The sequence below is a fragment of the Monodon monoceros genome, unplaced genomic scaffold (genome assembly GCF_005190385.1).
Source record: "Monodon monoceros isolate NGI ecotype Baffin Bay Population unplaced genomic scaffold, NGI_Narwhal_1 Super_Scaffold_16, whole genome shotgun sequence".
Classification (NCBI taxonomy): Eukaryota; Metazoa; Chordata; class Mammalia; order Artiodactyla; family Monodontidae; genus Monodon; species Monodon monoceros.
Window position 1 is genome coordinate 85687742 of NW_021703772.1, and position 20474 is coordinate 85708215.

General features: G+C 35.6%; 1 protein-coding gene across 16 annotated transcripts in view; it reads left to right on the plus strand.

Moving 5' to 3' along the window:
* GTDC1 (glycosyltransferase like domain containing 1) overlaps positions 1-20474 on the plus strand; it is a 420502-nt gene that overhangs the window by 105364 nt on the left and 294664 nt on the right. For 15 of the 16 annotated variants that reach the window (XR_003794007.1, XR_003794006.1, XR_003794010.1 and 12 more), the window contains one exon: positions 2022-2225. Coding sequence is in view for 5 of the 16 variants with exons in the window: in XM_029225830.1 (XP_029081663.1) it covers positions 2047-2225 (179 nt within the window). In the remaining 11 variants the exon portion in view is untranslated. Of the gene's footprint in view, positions 1-2021; positions 2226-15012; positions 15073-20474 lie in introns of those variants that run through there. The other variant, XR_003794013.1, reaches the window with a different exon arrangement.

Here is a 20474-nt window from a genome sequence, read left to right on the forward strand (position 1 = left end):
ATAGCAGATATCTGTCATGTGATGCAGTAAGCAAATTAGTGTTAAACTGCTTTTATTTTTTCTTGAAACCTTTGATATAATTTTCAAAATTGCCTTTCACTAGTTTTTCATTTGCTTTCTAGAAGTTTCCTTCATTTGAAGGGTTACTGGCTACCATTTTGTTAAACCTGGAGGCTGTTTTGTTAACTTACTGAATACAGCATTATAAAGTTCAAGTCACCAGCCAGCCTGAAAAAATCGAGCTGCATAGCGCAGTCTCTGAGCTTACTTCTTGCCCACAAAATCTGCAGTACTCTCAAATTTGTATTTGAAATACAATCTGCTGATGGGGAATGGGTAACACCCACTGCCTTTCAAATGCATGTGTATATCTACTTTTCCCACCTTTCCTTGGTGAATAGGGAGCTGTGTTTGAAAAGACCTGATTTTAAAATGCTGGAGGATTCTATCTTTACTCCTTAAGTAAGGTGGTTTATCCTAATAATGGGAGGGGCAAAATACCTTATTTCTGTTTGTCAGCTTCTATGCTTCAATTTTATCTTCACATCACACCTCTGAGGTTAGTACTTTTATCCCCATTTTAGAGAAGGTGAGACTAAGTCCTACAATGTTAGGCAGCTTGTCCAAGGCTCTACAGCTAGGACATGACAGAGCTGAGCTTCAAACCTGTATCTCCCTAACCCCAGGACTCATACCTTTTCCACCCAAGGAGCACTGCTTCCTATTTTACAGATAAGTGAAGTATGTGTTTGTATCTTTTCCCCAAAAATGCTCATTGGAAGATTTAAGACATCAAGAAGTAAGCTTTTTTCACTTCAGTCATTTTTTGAGAACCGTTTGAGACATTTTGCTTTGAAAGGCAATTTAAGCAGGCATTGCTTTGACTGAGCAAAGTAAAGCACAGTTTTCTTAGTTAGGAGCATCACTGAGTTTTTGAGACTAATAATTTTGTGGAACAACATTATTAAGGAAAGCAATATGCTTGCTGAACGAGTGGTGTTTACTTAAGTCATAAAGGAGAATTCAAACATCTGGAATATTTTTAAACAATGTAGTTGTTATGTACCAAGTGATATTTCTTATTTACTTCTTACAGGAAATAGCATATAATTTGAAATATATAAAAGTTTTTACGTTCATACATATATTTTTATCTCACTGAGCACTTTAACAAAAGTGATATTATTAAAGTAAAAAGTTGCTTGACAGCCGATTCTCTGTGGTGAAAATTTTACCACATCTTTAATAGTAATGTTACTTTATCGCTCTTAATGCCTTTGTTGTTTAAAGTAAGGTTGTAGAAACTTTGCTGGTTCACAAGCATATAGCTTTACCCTACTTTTTCGGTCTTCCTTTGGGGGTGGGATATTGACAATACTGAGGAAGTGGTCAAGCGTCTCAAGAAATTGTATCCTAAAGATTTTTAACACTAGAGAATAGAGATTTGAATATGAGTGTGCTGTCTTCTAAATATGGACTCGTTGGAGGCATTGGTAGCTGATGAATTTAAAGATGGATTAATATGAGAGTTCCAGAATCAGAGAATTCCTGAACTGGAAAGGCCCATGCAAATGAAGGGCTCTTGGAGTGAAAGTGTTAGTTAGGACATGAGTTCAGTGACTGTCCAAGTCTAGATAGAGCTCTAGGCCAAGCCAGTGCTGAGGTTACTGAGTCAGGGTCATAGCTGTTCCAGCCAGGAAGTGAGTGATCACAGCGGGAGAGAACTTTAAACTTCCTGGGTAGGAGAAAAAACTGAGTCATTGTGGAAGTAATCTTAAGACGTGAAGAAAACACAAATCAGAAAAATAAAGCATCTTTATTTCCTCTTATTAACATGAATGGTATAAAAATATTGATTCCAAAGTACAAACCTCAAGTGTTGTATACTTTTTAAAAAAGCAGGACAAGCCTATTTTAAAAAGTAATTTGTCTGTAAACGACTTTATTTGCTTTCTGGGTATAATATTTTAACATATTTATTTGAAAATATTTATACAAATTTTTTTTTGCTTAATATCTAGAATCTGTGAAGATTTGAAAGGGCCAATGAGTATTCTCATCATTGAGGCATTCTATGGAGGGTCCCATAAACAGCTGGTGGATCTGCTTCAAGAAGAGTTAGAATACTGTGTTCTTTATACTCTTCCTGCAAAGAAATGGCACTGGAGAGCACGGACATCGGCTTTGTACTTCTCTCAGAATATTCCCACCAGTGAGCATTACAGGTAATTAGAGCCCAGGCTGCGTCTCCAGCCTGTTTTAAATGTACTTGTTCTAAGGAGGTTGCTTCTCTGTTGGCCTCTGTGAGATTTCTTCCAGCTATGGAATTGGTCAGAATGACTACAATAGCTATTCCTTTAGCGACAGCAGAGCAGCCGAGTACATTTGTACTCTGAGGACACCTGGTCGGTAGGAAAGTGGATTCATTTAGAGCCTGCATGCCTTTTCTCATTTGTCTTGTGCTTTTATCACATGCACGTGTGGGTGTGTGATGACATTTTTTGGCCTGAGATGAGAGTTGATCTTGTGCACATTTGGTTTTTGCTTCCATAACCTCCCATGCCTCTTTTAGTGAGTATGCTGTTTTAGGGTGTCTGCTCTGTACTAGGAGCTAAATGTTGGAAAGATGGATATGACCAAGGCCTGTGCCCTTACAGGCTTTAAAGACTATTCAGAGATGAGTAGTTTTTAAAGTGTCATGAGAGTATGAAAAGGGGAGAAGTTGATTTTGACTGTGACAAATTGGACGTCGCTTTGTAGAGTTGGTCAACTTTGCTTTGTCTGGAAGGATGAATAGATTTGGGGGACACAGGCCTCAGTTTTGAATTTTGAATTGTTAAGAAGTGGGAACTAGGGGGATCTATTAGAAGGGCTTACGAGACACACTGAAAAGTGTGGATGGGAAATACCGATTCCATTTTAAGGAAACAGTAGAATGGAATCCTCCTGAATATCCTTACTGCCATATGTCTCCTGATGGTTAAACAGTGGAAGATTATCCTACTGTGGTTTACATATCTGATGTTCTTACCGTTCTGGGCCCTTCTGTGTAGGACTGCATTGGTGGTGGCAGGAGTCGGGAAGGCCAGACTGATAATGAATGGAGTTCGAGCAGCTAGGTTGTTAGAGAAAGGGCACGTTGCAAGCTGCAGTGCTCACCTTGGCGTCAGCAGCCATTTCCATCTGCTGCTGGTTGTAAGGTGGGGCAGAGACAAGGGAGAGAGCAGCTTGAGATTTAAATGTAGGTTGCTGTTCTTAGTAGTAATTTGGGAGATTCAGAAAATAACCCATTTGGTGTATAAAAGCCATGCATCGCCTCTGAGAATTCAGATTGTCAGATGGAACAGCAGTGAGCACTCAAGTCATGTTGCTTGGGATTATAAAGGTAAAAGCTGTTTGGGGGCATATTGAGAATTTTGTATTTTTCTAATCTAAAGTGTATTTTTCCTTATATAATTTAATGTTTTATATTCTGATAATCACCAAGTGAGTATTGTGGATTCACTAGTAGTATTAGAAATTTCAGTGCATGTATCAATACAAAAGTTTTCAAGGCAATGACAAGTGAGTCGTTGCCTTGAAACAGTGCTAAACAGGATTTTAGCACTGTTGCTGTGCTAAAATTGATTGTTTATAGTTGCTTTCACATCTCATTTAATTGTGTTTTCTCAGCACCAATTGCATTATATTACTTAAGGTCAAGTAATCCTTGGCTTTATGGCACATTTTCATTTAACATTACCATTTGATATAATACATTCATACATACCAAATGATATAATACATTTCTACAATGATTTGAGCATTGAAACAAACCATTTCTGTATCTGCTGTTAGATTTCATTTTGATTACGCAGTGTTTTGGAATGGAATTTTTGTATCACAAATATATGTGTGTGGATAGCATGCAAACAAACACTTCTGTGCCCGTGGCTTCCCCACTCCGTTTGAGGTCTGAAGCATTTGCGGTAAAACATCACATTGCTTTTTTGAAGCAGTCTTATTTGGGAGGTAGATTTCTGAAAGATGGTGTCATAAAATATAAAGTTTTACTCTCTGATAGCCATAACCTCCAGGTCCTAACAGTGGTATCTGTGATCTTTCAGACTCAGCCATTTAAGCTGCAGTTAATGGTACTTATTAATCTAATCAGACTTCACTAAAACATATACCTCACCAGTCTGACTTACAGTTATATTTGACTAACGATAACTTATCTACTCTTTACCAAATAACCTTTCTGAATACTTTTAGAAGAAACAGCAGCAGCTTGAAAACTTATATACGAAGTTAAAAAATATGTTCACTCAACCCTAGATAGAAGTGCAAGAATGACGTTTTGTTACACCAGATAATTCTGATCTCTGTGGAGACTTTTAAAGATATGAAAAGTTCTTGATTTCTGTTTACTTACTCTATTTGTACATTTGTCAAATGAAATCACCAAAATTCATAAAGATAAAATGATTAAGCACCAATATTGCATGCCATGCAAAAACTACTCTGAACTAGTAGGAATGTGTCTGATAAGAAAGACCTTGAATGTAGGTACACAGGTTATTTTTTTTCAACATCTGTACACATAGTCATTGTTTTTATAAGCTCGTTATCTGGGTAATATTTTATTACTAAAAGAATAAATTGCTCCAGCCTAATTAATCAGCTTGATTCTGCTTTATCTTGACAGTGAAAAGAATACATCATGATTCACATTTAGAGCTGTTTAACTTGTATTATAGATTACAAAAGCTCCACAATTTATTTTTCTCAAAAGTAGTTTGGTAATTATTAGGTTTTATTAAAGCCTTGCCTTCTGGAAACTTCACAAAATGCAGAAAAATGTTTCTGAGGATGGGCCTCAAATTTCATGTTCTGAAATGTATGAGTCATTTGTCCCAGCATCAAGCATTTCTACTTTCTTAAAATATACCTAGAGTAGGCATCAAAGATATTTCGTTCTTTTTTCTTTCTGCAATATCTTTACTGAACTGAAAGAATCGCTCTTACTTAAAATCATTTTTTTCACTCTCAGATGCTTACCGTTATATTTTCATTCCATCTGAGGTATTGTGGCAGATACTGATCATTGCCCACCTAACAGCCCTTCTTCCTTGTTAACAGAATTAGTTTTCTTTGGCGTGGCTAAGTACCCAGCCCCTGGGAGTGAAGCTTGATGGACTTAAGTCGGTCATGATGATTCCGTTCTCTGCCAGATTTTCCCAGTTTTCCTTGAAGCTAGTGCTGGATTCTGGCAAATTCAGTTTAAGTAGATTACTTCTGGGGGTTCTTCCAACTAAGTTTTTTAAATTTTATTTTGTGCTTTACTTATAAAAAGAGAAAGCCATCTCCCCTTCTCTGCATTTCACTGTGGTTATGATGTCTATAACTAGCAGATGACAAGATGAGGACAAAACACCTGAGCTGCCATAAATGGCTGATGAAAGGCTGGAATGCTATCGCTACCTAGTACCCTGAAAACCCTCTGTCCCTAAAACATCTAGCTATGTTTTGTAAAGCGTAATAAATTTCGTTTTAAGTTCATAGCCGAGCAGAGTAAGAGAGGATCTGGAAGAGGGATTTGGAAATTAGAGTGGTCACCTTGCTTTGAAGCCGTGGCTGCGTAGTTTTCACAAAGGGGACTGGTTAACTGAGTTATGTTATGTTCTTGAAATGAAATACTGTGCAGCATTAACCTGAATTAGGAAGCTTTCTGTGTCCTCTTATTGGAATCTCTCCAAGACAAGTGACCAAAAGTAAGGTGCCAAAGAGTGTTATTGGTGCCATCTTTGGTGCCAAGAAAGGAGGTTATAAGAACGAAACAATGGAAGAGTGCATTGGAAATGAATGAAGATACTTGCCTGGGGATTAGTGTAGCAGAGGTTGTTGGTGCCCCACCCATATCCCTCTCACCTTTCTCTTGTTGTGTGCCCTGGCCAGCTTCCTGCTGTCAGTCTCTGCAGCCCTTTTTGCCTGGGGGAGTAGCTGCTCTGCCAGTGCAGGCAGCAGGCCCCAGTAGCCCTCCGCCAGTGATCTCCGCCCCCTCAGATGAAATCATTCTGAAGTGTGAACAGGAGAGAAATCATTAACAAAGATTCCTCAAAAACCCTGTAAGTCAGGAAATAAAAGCATAATTCTAAATAATTCATGGGTCACAGAAGAAATTATAACGGATACTAAAAAATAGAACTGAGTCATAACATACTGCATATCACAATGTGGGTTGCATCTAAATTGACAGTCGTAGCCACATCATCTTTAATAAATTTATTTTTATTATTGTCTTTTTAAATTGTGATATGCAGTGCCTTCTAAAGCTTGGCCCAGGGCAGGGCTCCTCTTACTTTAATCTAGGAGGAGTACTGGGAAGGAAACAATAAAAAGAGTAAAAAATAGTGAAATTGAAAGCATATATATGTGTGTGTGTGTGTGTATATAATGGAGATGAACAAACTAAAATTAGTGATTTTGAAATAATAAAACAGATATAAATCCAGGCATGCTTTATTTATTTTTTTAAGGCACAGTTCATTTTTGGAGTGAAAAAAGTATAACTACAGATATGACACAGATCAATAAAAAGGAGGAAATACTGTTAATAATTTTATGTTGATACATTTGCAAACTTAGACAATATGGATAATTTCTTAGAAAAACATAACTTCTAACACCTCACTCGAAATAGAAAATCCAAATGGGACTATAATCATTAAAGTTGTTGTTACATTAACTAAAAATCTCGCCATTAACAGACAGAGGCTGGGTCCTCGTGCAGGTTGGTTTACACCAGTGCTTCTCTGTCTCTTTCCAGACTTGCGTTACATGAGATCAAGTGTCTAGTTTTTTAGGTTTTCTGTTTCTTGTAGCCATACTAGTCCTAATTGGTGTTGATTATCATTATATCTCCCTTCCCTACTCCCAACCCTTGACCTTTTTTTTTTTTTTAAATGTCTAAGGAGGGGCAAGGAAAGCAAATAGTTGGATAGAAAATAAATTGAATGAAAGTTCAGTTGGGTCAAGTAATGTATAAAGTGAAATTCAAGCTTAAGGTGAAATTTGATTGTTGATAATTCTGTTATGATTTGCCATTTTCTTAAATGGTACCTTGACTGTGTCTTTTCATTAAGCAGATTCTCTTTCAGGGAAGCTGTGATTTATTTATTTATTTTTGTTCTTAATTGAACTATTTGCTGTGGAACATTAAGCATAACTTTCTTTGGGAGAGTGAACATTTTTAACTGATATGAAGTACCTATGTATGTTTGATGTTTTTAGCTAGCCTTTGTGAATAAAGATATGGCTAAACTAGTGAATATAGGTAAATTAATAAGGAAGGTGGTGGTTTCTCAAACAATTCTTTTATAAATTAATAATTCAATTACTTTGCTTCGCAATTATATCTTGTTTTGAATTGTTACGTCTTGTTAAAGATAGAACTTTCTGAATAATATAATAATACTCTAGTAATAAAACATCATTTTATTAAAATGTACCTTTCTGAATAATTTAATACCATCTTAATCATGAAGACATCTTTATATTAGTGTGCATCATAGTTGGGAATATAAAAGTAAGTGATGACTTGTTAAGAATTTGTAGGTAAGTGAAGTATTGTTAGGCATACAAAGGGCAGTCATTTTGCATCTCTATAACCAAGGTAAGATTTGATGGATTTAAATAATAGTAATAATAGCTAACATATTGAACATTTACCATGTAGTAGACATTCTACAGTCCTGGAAGCTAGATATTGTTTTCCTGGTTTAGCAGAGGTAGAATCTCAGGCTTAGAGTCAGTTTACTTGCACTGGGTTACACAGCTAGTTATAGTAGATATGTGATTTGAGCTCAAGTCTGGCCACTTGCAAAGGCCATACACTGTTCGTTCTTTTTAAGCCCATGCTTTTAACCACTATGCTATCTCATTAGCTTGCTGAAGTAGGTTAATTAAGTAAATTAAGCCCGACTACCTCTTGATGAAAAAATACATTACTAGATTTCTCTATTAGAAGTGGGTGGTGGTGCCTCTTGGGGTCTTGAGAAGGGATATAGTTCTTGAAACTTATTGGAGGCTGATATCTGGGAACCAAGAGTCTTTCTAGGTTTGTGAATGTGATTTTTTCATTTTTGCTTAGCACATTTCTCTTTAACTTTTAGCGATAGAAGTCACATGTCATTTGAATTTTCCTCTTGAGGTTTTTCTTTAAATCCAAATGAAATGCTACATGTGATGCTTTTTTAAGATCTTCGGGTAAACTCATGAATGAAAATAACGTTCTTGTTTGTGGTGCTCAGTACCTGCCATTACCAAATTACCCTCAAACTGCTATACTGTGAAGTTCTCTACTTGGTTTATGAACTTGGCTAGAGACAGCATTCCAGTACTGCCCAGCTCACTGCCCTTATATCATTACCAGTTGCGTACAGTTCTTGGGGTTTGGATGATGTTCTGACACTGCGTAAATAATATTATCATTAGGTACGATGCAGCATCCCATAGTCTGACCCATATGTGACTCTTCCATTTATGAGAACTGGCCGAGAGTTTCCTTGTCACCGTTGCCCAGCCGGCCAGCTTCCCTATCCTGTACTGCCTAATCGTGGGATTCTCTTTTGGTTTGTTTTTCTACCGATCTGCTCTTGTGTCTAGGCAGTGCACACAGCAGCTTTCCAGTATTTGTACAGTGCTTAGGGCTTTGTTCACAATATTACATCTCAGTGAACTCTCCTCTGATTGACAGTATAAAACCATCTGGACTTTTATGTTGAAAATGTAGCTGACCCCAATGCCACAGAAATAGTATAATACTGCACACCAAATAACTAACCATTCAGTCAGTCTCTGTTTCTCTGTCTCTCTCTGCCTATCTCTCTTTTCTCTCACTTTCTTCCCTCTCATATACAAAGACATGCACATGCACATGAATGATTAACTTTTAAATTACTGTAACACATCCTTCATTGCAAAACTGGAAACTGTGTCACAAGCATCCTAAAGGAGGGTTTCCAGACTTTATCTTTTCCAGTTTTCTTTGTGTTTCTTTTTCAGTGCTGTCAAGAAGTAAAGTATTCCAGTAGCAAGAAAAAAATTTTTCATGTTATGGAGTTCGTAGTTTATTCTCACCATCAACTGCTAATTCCAAAGTGTTTGTATACTTAGTAGCAAGCACTGTGAACCCACTGCTTCCAAGGAGTGAAGCACAACAGTGGAACTTCAAGTGCATGTTTTTAATATTCCTTCTAGCATATTTTAAAAATAAAATAAAATTTCACATTTAAGATTCTATACAGCCCCCAGGTAACAGTGCATCAGGATATAAGTTATTATTTTGAACAGACTCTGTACCTTAAAGACCTATAGGATAAATCTCCCATATATTTAACCTTTGAAATTTGACAACTGTATTTTAAAAGACAAACTGGATGTTTATTACACTTTTACAGAGGAGAGAAAATCATTATTTTTAATGAAGGAAATGGAAAGAGCAAAAAAACCCCAAACACCCTTAAATGGATGCAAAATCATACTATTGTATAAAAATGCTTTGGCTCTAGAGTAAGGACCTTCACAATTTTGCTTTTAGAAGTCACATGCTTATTTTTCACATAACAATTGAAACTGTGAGTCTGATCTTAGAGTGCTTCTAATCTAGTTGTTTTAGGTATTTTCATTGCACTTCCACTCCCAACATTTGTTTATTTGAGAAAGTGTTTCTGCTTTTATTAAGGTCTTAGTCAATGAAATATGTTTGCTTTGGGAGCTGTATAGGGTGTGCACAGGTCTGAGTGTCTGACATCCTGTATTCAGGGCTTCTAAAGCTATGGTGCAGATACTCTGGTACCTTTCCCTTCTCTTAAGCCTCCCCTCTTAGGGAAGCTTTCATGCTCACCTATTTCCTTGGGATCAGATTTGGCCTCCTAACCATCTTTGGACACATTGTCCTGTTTATTAAATGGCCAATTCTTGTGCATCTCTTCTTTGTTTACACTCTGTGGTTCTTTCACATGATGGACCTGCTGGCCTCCTGACCAGCCAGCCCACAAAGATAACTGCAGGCAGAAGGCGGGAGCTGAATCACGTCTTGTGCTTACAAAAGAGCATACATGTCCCTTTCATTCTTCTGTCTTTCTGAAGAACATAATCCTATATTTTAGTAAATTTTTTCCTGTAAGCAGTCTTTCCTATGTTTCTCTTTGTTCACCATCTCATGCTGATCATCAAAATTTAACACTCCCTTTTGAGGAGAAATTCCTGGTGACTGAATACATGTAGTTGAGAGAGGGCAGGAGGGTGGGATGGTTTGACCAGTCTAGGTATCTTTTGGTTCTTTTCTAAGCTTATTTCCATTTTTTTCCCCCTTCATCAGCATGTATTAAGAACTTTTATGTCCAAAGCCAGTGCCTATGCGAGCACTGGTGATGTAAAGGCAAACTTGACAAACGTGGACGTACAGTGCTGACACTTAGTAAGCATTTAGTAAACTCTGTTGATTGAAAGAAAATTTAATGCCTGTATATCCAATTGTTATACTAGTAATTTGGATTAAATAATCCCTGATTAAAAACCATCAGTGACTTCACCTTGCGTACGTAAAAATCCAGATTACATATAGGGCTCATAGGGCCCTGCCTGCCTCTGCAACCTCATCTCTGATCCCTGACATCTCACTAATGTGCTGTAGTAGCGGCATTGGCCTTGTTCACTTACTCTGAAATGTCAAGCTCTTTCCTGCTTCAGGTGCTGCTGCTTCTTGCTGGTCCTTCAGCTGGTAACACTAACTCATGTCCCCTCCCCACACCTTTGCTTACTTCTTACCATCCTTCACCTTCTCAGAGAGGCCTTCCCTGATCAGCCTATCTAAAACAAGCCCTCTATTTCAGCATCCTAAATTAATGTATATTAATTACATTGCATATAATTTGTAATTATTTTATTTGATTTTTTTTCTTTTTTCATTATTCTGTGAGTTCCGTGATGACAAGGGCCATATTTGTCTTGTTTACCATTTTTATCTCCAGTACTTAATTTGCTTCCTAGCAGATAGTAGCTGTTGAGTAAATATGGTTGAATGAATGCTTTCATATCTGTGGGTTTGAAAATACAAACAAAATATGGTTGTAATTGACTTTGCTAATTTTGCTTATTTTTTTCAGCTCTCAGCACTACCAGTATCATGTGTCCAGGGATATCGTCTCTTCTGCACACAGACTGCTTAGAGACATTTAAGGGCCTCAGAATTATGGGATTAAACTAAAGAATTCCTTATACACTTACTTATTCTTATGGGTTGTATTAATCATACTATGATATCAGTCATCATTTGTTATGTAAATTTTGATAATAGAAAATATATTTTTCTGGAATTTCCCCTGTATAAAACTGTTTCTGGAAAAAAAATGTTTCTTAGTTCAGGAAACTTTGTAGAATCTAGCATATGTGTGAGATAATTTTGTAAAATTTCACATGATTATGTTTAAGGCTTTTTAGATTTGGCAATAGCCACCCATGAAGAGTGGCCTTTTAATATATGGTGTGGAAGCTATAGGATAAATGAGAGATAAGAATTTGTCCCGAAGAAGTATTTAGCTTGGCCGCTGCAATTATTTAAGCATTTTTAATTTTTACTGCTTTTAAGACAGATAGACATTCTTTGCTTTGGTCACAAATACAACTAGTTGCCATTGTTTTATACTGACCTGCTTCTGTATTTATGTTACTTAACTGGTCCATTTAGGCCTTTGTGTTTGTAGCCTCTGGTCTAGACTCTGTCCAAGAATGCATCTTCAGATACTCTTCAATAAAATATATTTAAATGTACATATACATAAAGGAGTTTATAAAAAATATAAATCACTCATGTTGGAAAGAAACAATATACTGTAGTAGGGGAATCAGCAGTTCTAGGTTCTAATCCCAACTCTGCCATCAATTAGTTGTTTGGCCTTGGAAAAGTCATGTTTTTTAACCTTAGAGTCTTATTTTTTTCATCTGTAACTAAAGGTTTTGGTTTCTTCTACTGAGTTCTATGATGTCTTAAACAAGGAATTAAAATCAAGATCAAGATTTAAAGAATTCTAACACAAAAGACAAATTTGTTCTGTCTCTCATTCAACTTTGTTATCAACCACTGCTTCATTTAATACAGAAATTATTTCCTTATCTTGTTTGTGTGTCTTCTTGAATATTTACTTTTATTTATAGAGTTAAGAGACTTTTGAGCAATAATTCTTTCCAGTAGTGCTTATATCTTTTAAGTTGTTCTGATATGACTTATTTGTTTGGATCTTCTGTTCCAGCCTCAGAATGTCATGATTATATCTGCCTTTTCAAAGAGAAGGTGCTTGACCTTTGTGTTAGCTATCTGTCTCTATAGGGCATGGAACATAAGACATGTACACTGAATACCGAATATGTTACTATAGACCTCACACAGAAGAGTCAGGACTGCAAAGAGGGTAGCATTCACTAAAGAAGTACAGAGGAGGGAGTTTAATCCTCATTCAGGAAATTCTGAGGTAGACCTCCTGAGAAGATGTTAGAGATTTTAATAGATAGAGGTGAAGTGGAAGAGTGCTGTAGAAGAAGGAAGTGTTGTGAACAAAGGTATTAATGCAGGAAAATTGGGAAATGTTTGGAAATCCCTAAAATCTTGGTTTAGCACAAACATATTCTGAGTTAGGAGGAGTTGTAGAACATCAGGTTGGGAGGATAAGGCGGATTTTGTCTAGTTCATGAACATTCTTGAATTCAAGGTTAAGAATTTAGGGAGCTTTTGCTTTAGGTTATGAGTATCCTTTGATGGCTCTATTACTCAGGACCCTATTAGTTGCACATGATAGACCCCAATTCAAAATCAGTTAAACATAAGGGAAAATGTATTGGCTCATATAACTGAAAGTCCTAGAGTGGTTGACTCCAGGCAAAGCTGGATCCAGTGATTAGGCCTCTTGTTTTCTTGACTCTGCTTTCCTCTGGTTTGGCTCTCTCCAAATGGATCTCTCCCAGAGCTAAGTCTATATCTCACCAGCTTAGTTACCCTATCTGAAAGAGTGTACCACTCTTGGCAGTTGTAGCCAAAGTCCCAGATTGAGTGAAAGCACTTTTTAAAAAAAATCTTATGGTCTTTGAACTTATTACTGTGACAAAAGGCATCTAATGTCATAATTGGCCAGTCCAGGGTCACATGGCCACTTTGGGGTCGACCTCATCCAAACCTTGTGAACCGAGTGCAAGAGAGCAAAAGGAAAATTGCACTGCTGTTATTTGAAATTGCACTGCTTTGATTTGAACAATGTTTTGCAGGTAAAACACGGTGAGTATTGCAGTCAAACGTGGGAGTGAGGTAAGGAAAACTGCACAGGACAAGTATTACAGCAATACAGGATGGAGACCATGGATGAGAGTAGAGGTGGCCATTGGATTCTTAACATCTCATATAGAAATAGTGAGATTCTGAATGAGAATAATGATAGTAGGAATGGTAGATGGTAAAGGAATTAGCAATATGAATGAAATTTATGTTGTTTGCATTTCACTAGTTGTAAAATTTGTCTAGGAGCTGAATTGAAAGTTATCCTTATCCTGTCTATGAAAAAAGAATTTGGTATACAAATTAATTTAGGCAGAAGCAGAGAGATCACAGTTAAATTACTTTAGTAGTTATAATTATTTTAAAAATAGCTATGCCGATTGTAAATCATTCATATTCACTCATTAAATTGGATCAGTGGGTTTACTTTGGCAGCATTTTAAGTTACTCCACATACTTCACTGTAGCAAAACTTCCTTTTCTTTAAAGAATTAATCTAACACTGCCTCTTTTCTCTGTGTAAATAAAATTTATAATATATATTATGTATACATGTATATGTGTGTATATGTACATATTACCCAAATATACACATAATAAGTGATTCATTACTTGGTATTAACTTCTCAAACTTAGCACTCCCCCCTCAAAAAAAGGGAAAAGTCAGGTATTAAGTGCATCTCTAGAGTTCTTGTTTTATGCTAGATCCCAAGGTAAAAATTAATGAGTGAAGTTTGTGGTTGCCACTCTACTTAGTATTCAGTTCAGAAAAGCCAGTCTCTTCCTCAGTGGTCTGGACTGGTAAGGCACACGTTTGAAGAACACACACTGTGTGCCAGACACAAATGATAAAAGAGTAAATAAGGTAGTGCACTTTAGGAACTGAGTTTCTTCTCTTGGATATAGTTCTATTCCTTTTATTATTATTTTTTCCAGTACTCTTTGCACAATGTTCACTTGAATCAGCCTTTCTAAAGCCATCAGATACTAATATGTTTCTAGGGAAATTCCCCACACTTGGTAACCTGTCTTTCCCTATAGGAATAGAGCTGAAGTATAGGGGATTTTTAGCCCATGGTTTGTTTCAGTGTGTATCCAGTGTTGATTCAGATATTTATTCGTATATGAACTGTTTTGGTGATTTTCAGAAAATGAAAGTGGCTAAGAATGTGAACTAGTTTTTGTCACTGGTTTTTTTTTGACTCAATCATAAGCTTAAATAAAATGAAAAAAATTTCATGAAATCCAGTTATATTAAAGGCTTATGTTATTTGTATATTGTGTGTGTCTGTGTGTATGTAGCATTTGTATTGTAGAGTTTCTCATTCAGAGGCAGTGATTCTTAGCTTTCATTTTATAGCATTGCTTAGTGTCTTCAATTTTCTCAAAGGAGATATTTAAAACAGAAAAACATCAACTCGCTCTTATTGAAAAAATACTTTTCCATACCATTTTATAAGAAGATTGCTGCCAGGAATTCAAGTAATAGCACAGTGCCATTATTACAAAGGTTTAGGAATCCTTGACTCTTGCAATTGGTGGAAACGAAGAGATTATGACTCAGGGGCTCATAAAGAGTGATTAGGAGGACTATGCAATCATTTTCGTAGTAGTAGTATTTTTTTTTTCTAAGTGTTCAAAAATATTTAATGAAATTTATATTTTATTTGCAGTATTTTTTGAAAAATGTAAGAGAAGTAAGAGAAGCAGAGGTTAAGAATCGAGGACTTACTGGCTCTGAAATTGGAGTATTGAGTATTTAGTATGTAAGTAGAGTTTATGTGAGTAATCTTTTTTTTTTGTCTGATTTTGGTATTTAGAACTGGGAGTAGAAAAAAGAAGACACACATACATATTCACACAAGAAGGAGAAACAGTGGCAGTTTTAGATTTGAAGTACCTGAAAAACATTCAGGCTTCTGGAAATATGATCTTTATATTTGCCTTCTTTCAATCAGTTTTATTTTAGATAAAATGCTGGCTGATGGTAGTGTTCCACTTGAACACTGTTGAGTTTTCTTTATTTTTTTTTTCCATGGAAAAAAGCTCCCAGAAAACTTTTGTCCTTTAATATGTTCAACATGCATATGTTTTACATGTATTAACTAGTATTAAAAATGCAGTTTCTAATTAGATGTCTAAATCTGAGAGGAGTTGTGGTGAGCACCAGCCTCTTAGAATTACTGAAAAAGAAAGTTTTGATGAACAGGGTTTTCTTTTTGGCTGTTGCATCCTTCAGTCTGCTCTGGCCCCAGAAACTATTATGTTCTAGGATTTCTAATGCATATTGTCAGTTTTGGTGATAAACCCTTAAGATATTGATTATATCAAAACTTGGAGAATTCAGGATATTTACATTCTGTTATGACCTGTTCTATATTACAGCAAAAAAGTTAGTATTTCTGTTATTAAGGATTTGGGCTTTAGATGAGCATCAGTAGTTATAAACTTGGTATGTCTTAGGTTTTAGAAAAATTGTAGAAAACCTCTAAAGTAATATTGCAACCTGGTTTTGTTTGGTATTTTTGTTTTACATTTTTAAATGGGGGGGCAGTGACAGGGAAATCCCTTCTCTCCAGATTTGTATGAGTCACCTGAAGCCTTCCTTCTAATAGAGTTTAATGACATGGTGCCATTTGAATCAGTATTTCCACATTTGCAATTTAGAATATTCGGTTTGAACTCATCAGCATTCATTTTCATTTCTGTTTTACTTTTCAATTTGTCATACAGTTTTTTGTTTTTTTTTTTCCAGCTGGTAAGCACATCAAACCAAGAATGACTTCTTTTTTCATAGACATGGAGTGTCAGTTGTTCTCTCACTTATTTTGTCTTGCTGACTAATGTGGTATTTGTTCGCAGTTCCAAACCACAGATTAGACACATAGATATTGACTAATCCTGACTTACAAATATTAGCCACACAATGTGAATTCCTTCAATGTTTGGGCATCCCTAATGATGGGTTTTGATTTTCTCTTTGTACCTATTAGACGTATTGTTAGATAGCAGCTGTGAGGGAGCAGGAGAGAGCACTGGACTGGAAGCCAGAGGAGCTGAATTCAAGGCCCAGTTTAGCCACTCAGACTCTAAGGGCAGATCACCATTCTTTTGTATCTTCATCTGCAAAATGGTGAAAAGAAAAAATAATACCCTGCCCATTTATCTTCAGGGTTTGTTATGAGGATCAAATGAGATAATAATGTTCGAAGAATATTTTGTAAACTGAAGAGTAAGATGCTATCGTGAAGTTAGAATTTGTGCTCTTCTTCTATGTAACTCATTTGCTCTGAGATTTTTATTTTTAGGTTATTAATTTCTAGCCTTTAGTTTATCTCTTTTAAAATGTAAATAGAAGAGATGGTATGGAATTAATACTTAAATAAAAAAACAATGTTTAAAGAGTGTTTGGCCCACAGCTACAATATGCTGCTATGTTTGTTCTTCAGTACATGTGGTTCATAGTGATCAGAAGAAATGATAATGTGGATGTCATTCACAGATTTTTGGTTTCTGTTTAACTTATTTCAGTTCTGATATCACTTTTGAGTTATAGTTAAACAGCAATAATTAAATAATTATTTTATTATTTAATAAATAATTTAATAAATAGTGGGTAGTAATAAGGAATTAGAATAGTGGTCATATTTATATTTCTGTAATTAGAAAAAGTGAATTAATAATTCACAGTTTATTCATTTTCTTCAACTAACATTTGTGTAATGACTCCTATTTTGTAAGGTACTTTCCTAGGTACTTGATTTGAAAGTGTGTAAAAAAAATGCTGTGTTTATGAAAAAAGTAAAATGGAGGGTGGCTAAATTGCATCCTTATCTAGTAAAGACTAAATAAAGTATTAAAGAGGAAAAAAGGTGTACATTTGTCTCATGGATCTGAAGGTTTTGACAAGACCTGTTGCTATTTTGTTTTTTAAAGAAAAGCAGCACTTCATACCTATGATAAAATGACTGTAATTTTCTAACACAAAGTAGTTATTTCACATGTACAGTATCATCTCTTTGTTTAAACCCCAAAGAAAAGAATTATGTGAATGTCTGAACATGTAGAAATGTCTCACTTTAATTTTAATGAAAGAATAACAGCTGAAAATCCTAACTGCCAAAAATATTTGTTAAATGGAAATAAATGTTCAAATATATTTTCTTCGAGTTGATATGAATTTTAGTAAACATACCAAGTTTCTTTTCTTGTTCACAATAGAAATGGCCATTTCAGGTCAGCTGTGTCACTGGCCACCACATTAGTACAGATTATTTAGCTGGAATATATCTTTAAAACTTGTTATAAATGTGCTTGAAAGCTTTTTATTAGTAGGTAAAATTTTTGAAGAGACCTTATGTATATTAATTTTGCTTTTTTTTTTTGTCTGTAGAAATAGGCTTTCTTTATTTCTTTCAAAAACCTCTGAATACACTTCTGCCTTTGCTAATTGGGGCTGAAGATAAAATATACTTCAGGTGAATTGGAGAAATACATTTGCCCAGCTTGCTGCAGAGAGAGAGAGACCTAACCTGCTCATTTGATTTCCTTCCTTGTTTTAGACATTCTATTTAGGTTATTTCTTATACCTGTAAAGAGTTAAGCAAAGCTAAACACTCTTAACTACTCAAATTCTGCTCCCCACCTACCCCCTTCCAGACCATTCTAAATCTTCTTTCATCCATTTCTTTTGCCTTTCACCTTCAGTATTTTACAGAGCAGCTCATTAAGTAACAAACAATTCTGAATGGCTATTAATAATGTTTTACTTTTTGTCACTGCTAAGCAGTGTTACCTGTTCAGTTACACTTGGACAGAATTAATAATAGCGAGGAAGTGGTCATTCTGTGAGTGGATCAGTGGATGAGAGGAAAAACAAAAAAATTTGTAAAGTAACAGATAATTAACTCATGGAGTTTTGAGCAGCTGAAATTCAAAAGCAAATGTGTTAGGGTTATTTTGGTGTCTTATGATATTTAATATTGCCCATTTCTTGAAGTTTTATAAGCAAAGGTCATCATAAATTTGCGCAGGAAATATTTTATTATTATTTCTAAGTTCCCTGAGGGCAGAGGCTTTGTCTTTTTTCACAACTATTCCCAAGGTCTAATTCTCTTAGTGTTCAGTAAATATTTGTTGGATGAATGAATAAATAATACTAAGAAATATCAATAAAATTCATAAGATATATAATCTTTGCTATGTGCAATATTCCAGTTGTATTTATTTACTGATAAGAGATACATAGAAAAACAATGCTAGCTGGATTTGTAGCGTGTAAGACATTATTTAGCAGTTGCTTTACATGCTTTGCAAGGTTATACATCCTATTTTCTTCTTCTTCTTTCTTCCTTGCTCTACCCATTATACTGCCCTGCATGTAATAGCTGCTCAATAGTTTTTAAAATGTTTTATGAGTACAGTACTTTACTTTAGTTGAAATACTTCGTGCTTGTTATATAATTACCTGTTTAGTACAGTGGAGAAGGTGGCTGTTTTAGTGGTTTTCACTTTTCTCTTTTGGATTCTTTTTCAAGTAGCAAAAGATGTAGCTGTAATGAGTTTGAAGCACATGAGGCAGAACTTAAAAGGATAAATAGAAGCTATAAAATGGAAATACTGAGACTTTCCTTTCACCAGGATACAGTGGCAATATGCAGAAAATGGTTACTGGTATTTAGTTTATTAGCAGGAAAACTTAAGTTGGGGGGAATACAAATGCGATGCGGAAAAAAGGTTTCATTAGACATGACCTTCCTATAAGCTGTTAAAACCCAGGACCTTTTTGGAAGTGTACAGATTATGATGACAGAAGAGAACAGTGGAGGAACAATACTGATTTATAACCCCTGGAGGTTTACCTGTTCACTTGGCGGTGATGCCAGTTTACATGGTTTACTTTCTAGAAATAGTTTATCACTGTTTTTTTCAGTTAGTATTGCTTGACCTTTGTAGCCGTTTTGAGCATTTTTAGCCATTCCATAGAAGGCTACCCTCCTAACTCTTCCTCTTTGTATTTTAATTATTTACCATATTCCTTCCACATCACTAAAAACTTTACTTTTATCATTGTCTAGTTTTTGGAAATGTCGTCAATTTGACCATCCTCTTGTCCATTGCTCTCTAGTAAATGTCTTTCTTGTCAAAGAAAACCCTGAATATCTTTCAATTCAGTTCAATATGCAGTTGACCCTTAACAACTTGGGGTTACCCCCTGCAACTTGAAAATCTGAGATAACTTTACAGTTGGCCCTCCATATCTGCAGTTCCACATCCAAGGATTCAGCTAACCGAGGATCGAGTATTACTTATTTTTGTACATATTTATTGAAAATTAATTCACTTATAAGCGGGCCCATGCAGTTCGAACTCGTGTTGTTCAAGAGTCAACTGTACTATATTTCTGTGTTTTCTGCCTTTTATAATCATCTATTTATCACTTAACTGGAGTAAATTAGGATTGTTATCAGTGGCATTCTCAGTGGCAAATTTAATATTTTTTCTCCCTACTTCTCTCAGCCCTTTCTTGCTTTTGATTCCTTTAACCACTCTCTCTTTCTTGGCATTAATTTTGACCTCAGCTTGAGGGGCAGAAACCTTGACATCTTTTAGGTTACTCTGATTAGTTATTATTTCGTAGCCTGATGTCATTTCTGCTTTCCACTACTTTTAAATTATAGCACTGTCCTATGTCTTGTTGTAAACCTTTTGTTTGACTGCCAGTTATTTTTCCAACAAACAAATTCTTACTCGTATCGTTAAGGAATGATTGCCTGGTCCTTTCCTTGTGATGATACTATCCATCTTAAGTATACTCTCCATTTTAGTCAAGATAATTTGCTTACTATAGGCACATTGCATTTCCTATATTTGATTTGAATGAGTGGCCACATTATGGAAAAATTTAAACATATACAAAAGTAGAGGGAATAGATAATGAACCTATTTACCCTTTAACAATTATAAATAAACGGCCAATCTGGTTCTATCTGAACTCCGCCTAGCTCTTTCCCACTTCACATATATATATATATATATATATATTTTTTTTTTTTTTTGGATGAGCTGCACAGCATGTGGGATCTTAGTTCCCCAACCAGGGATCGAACCCATGTCCCCTGCATTGGAAGCACAGAGTCGTAACCACTCGGACTGCCAGGGAAGTCTC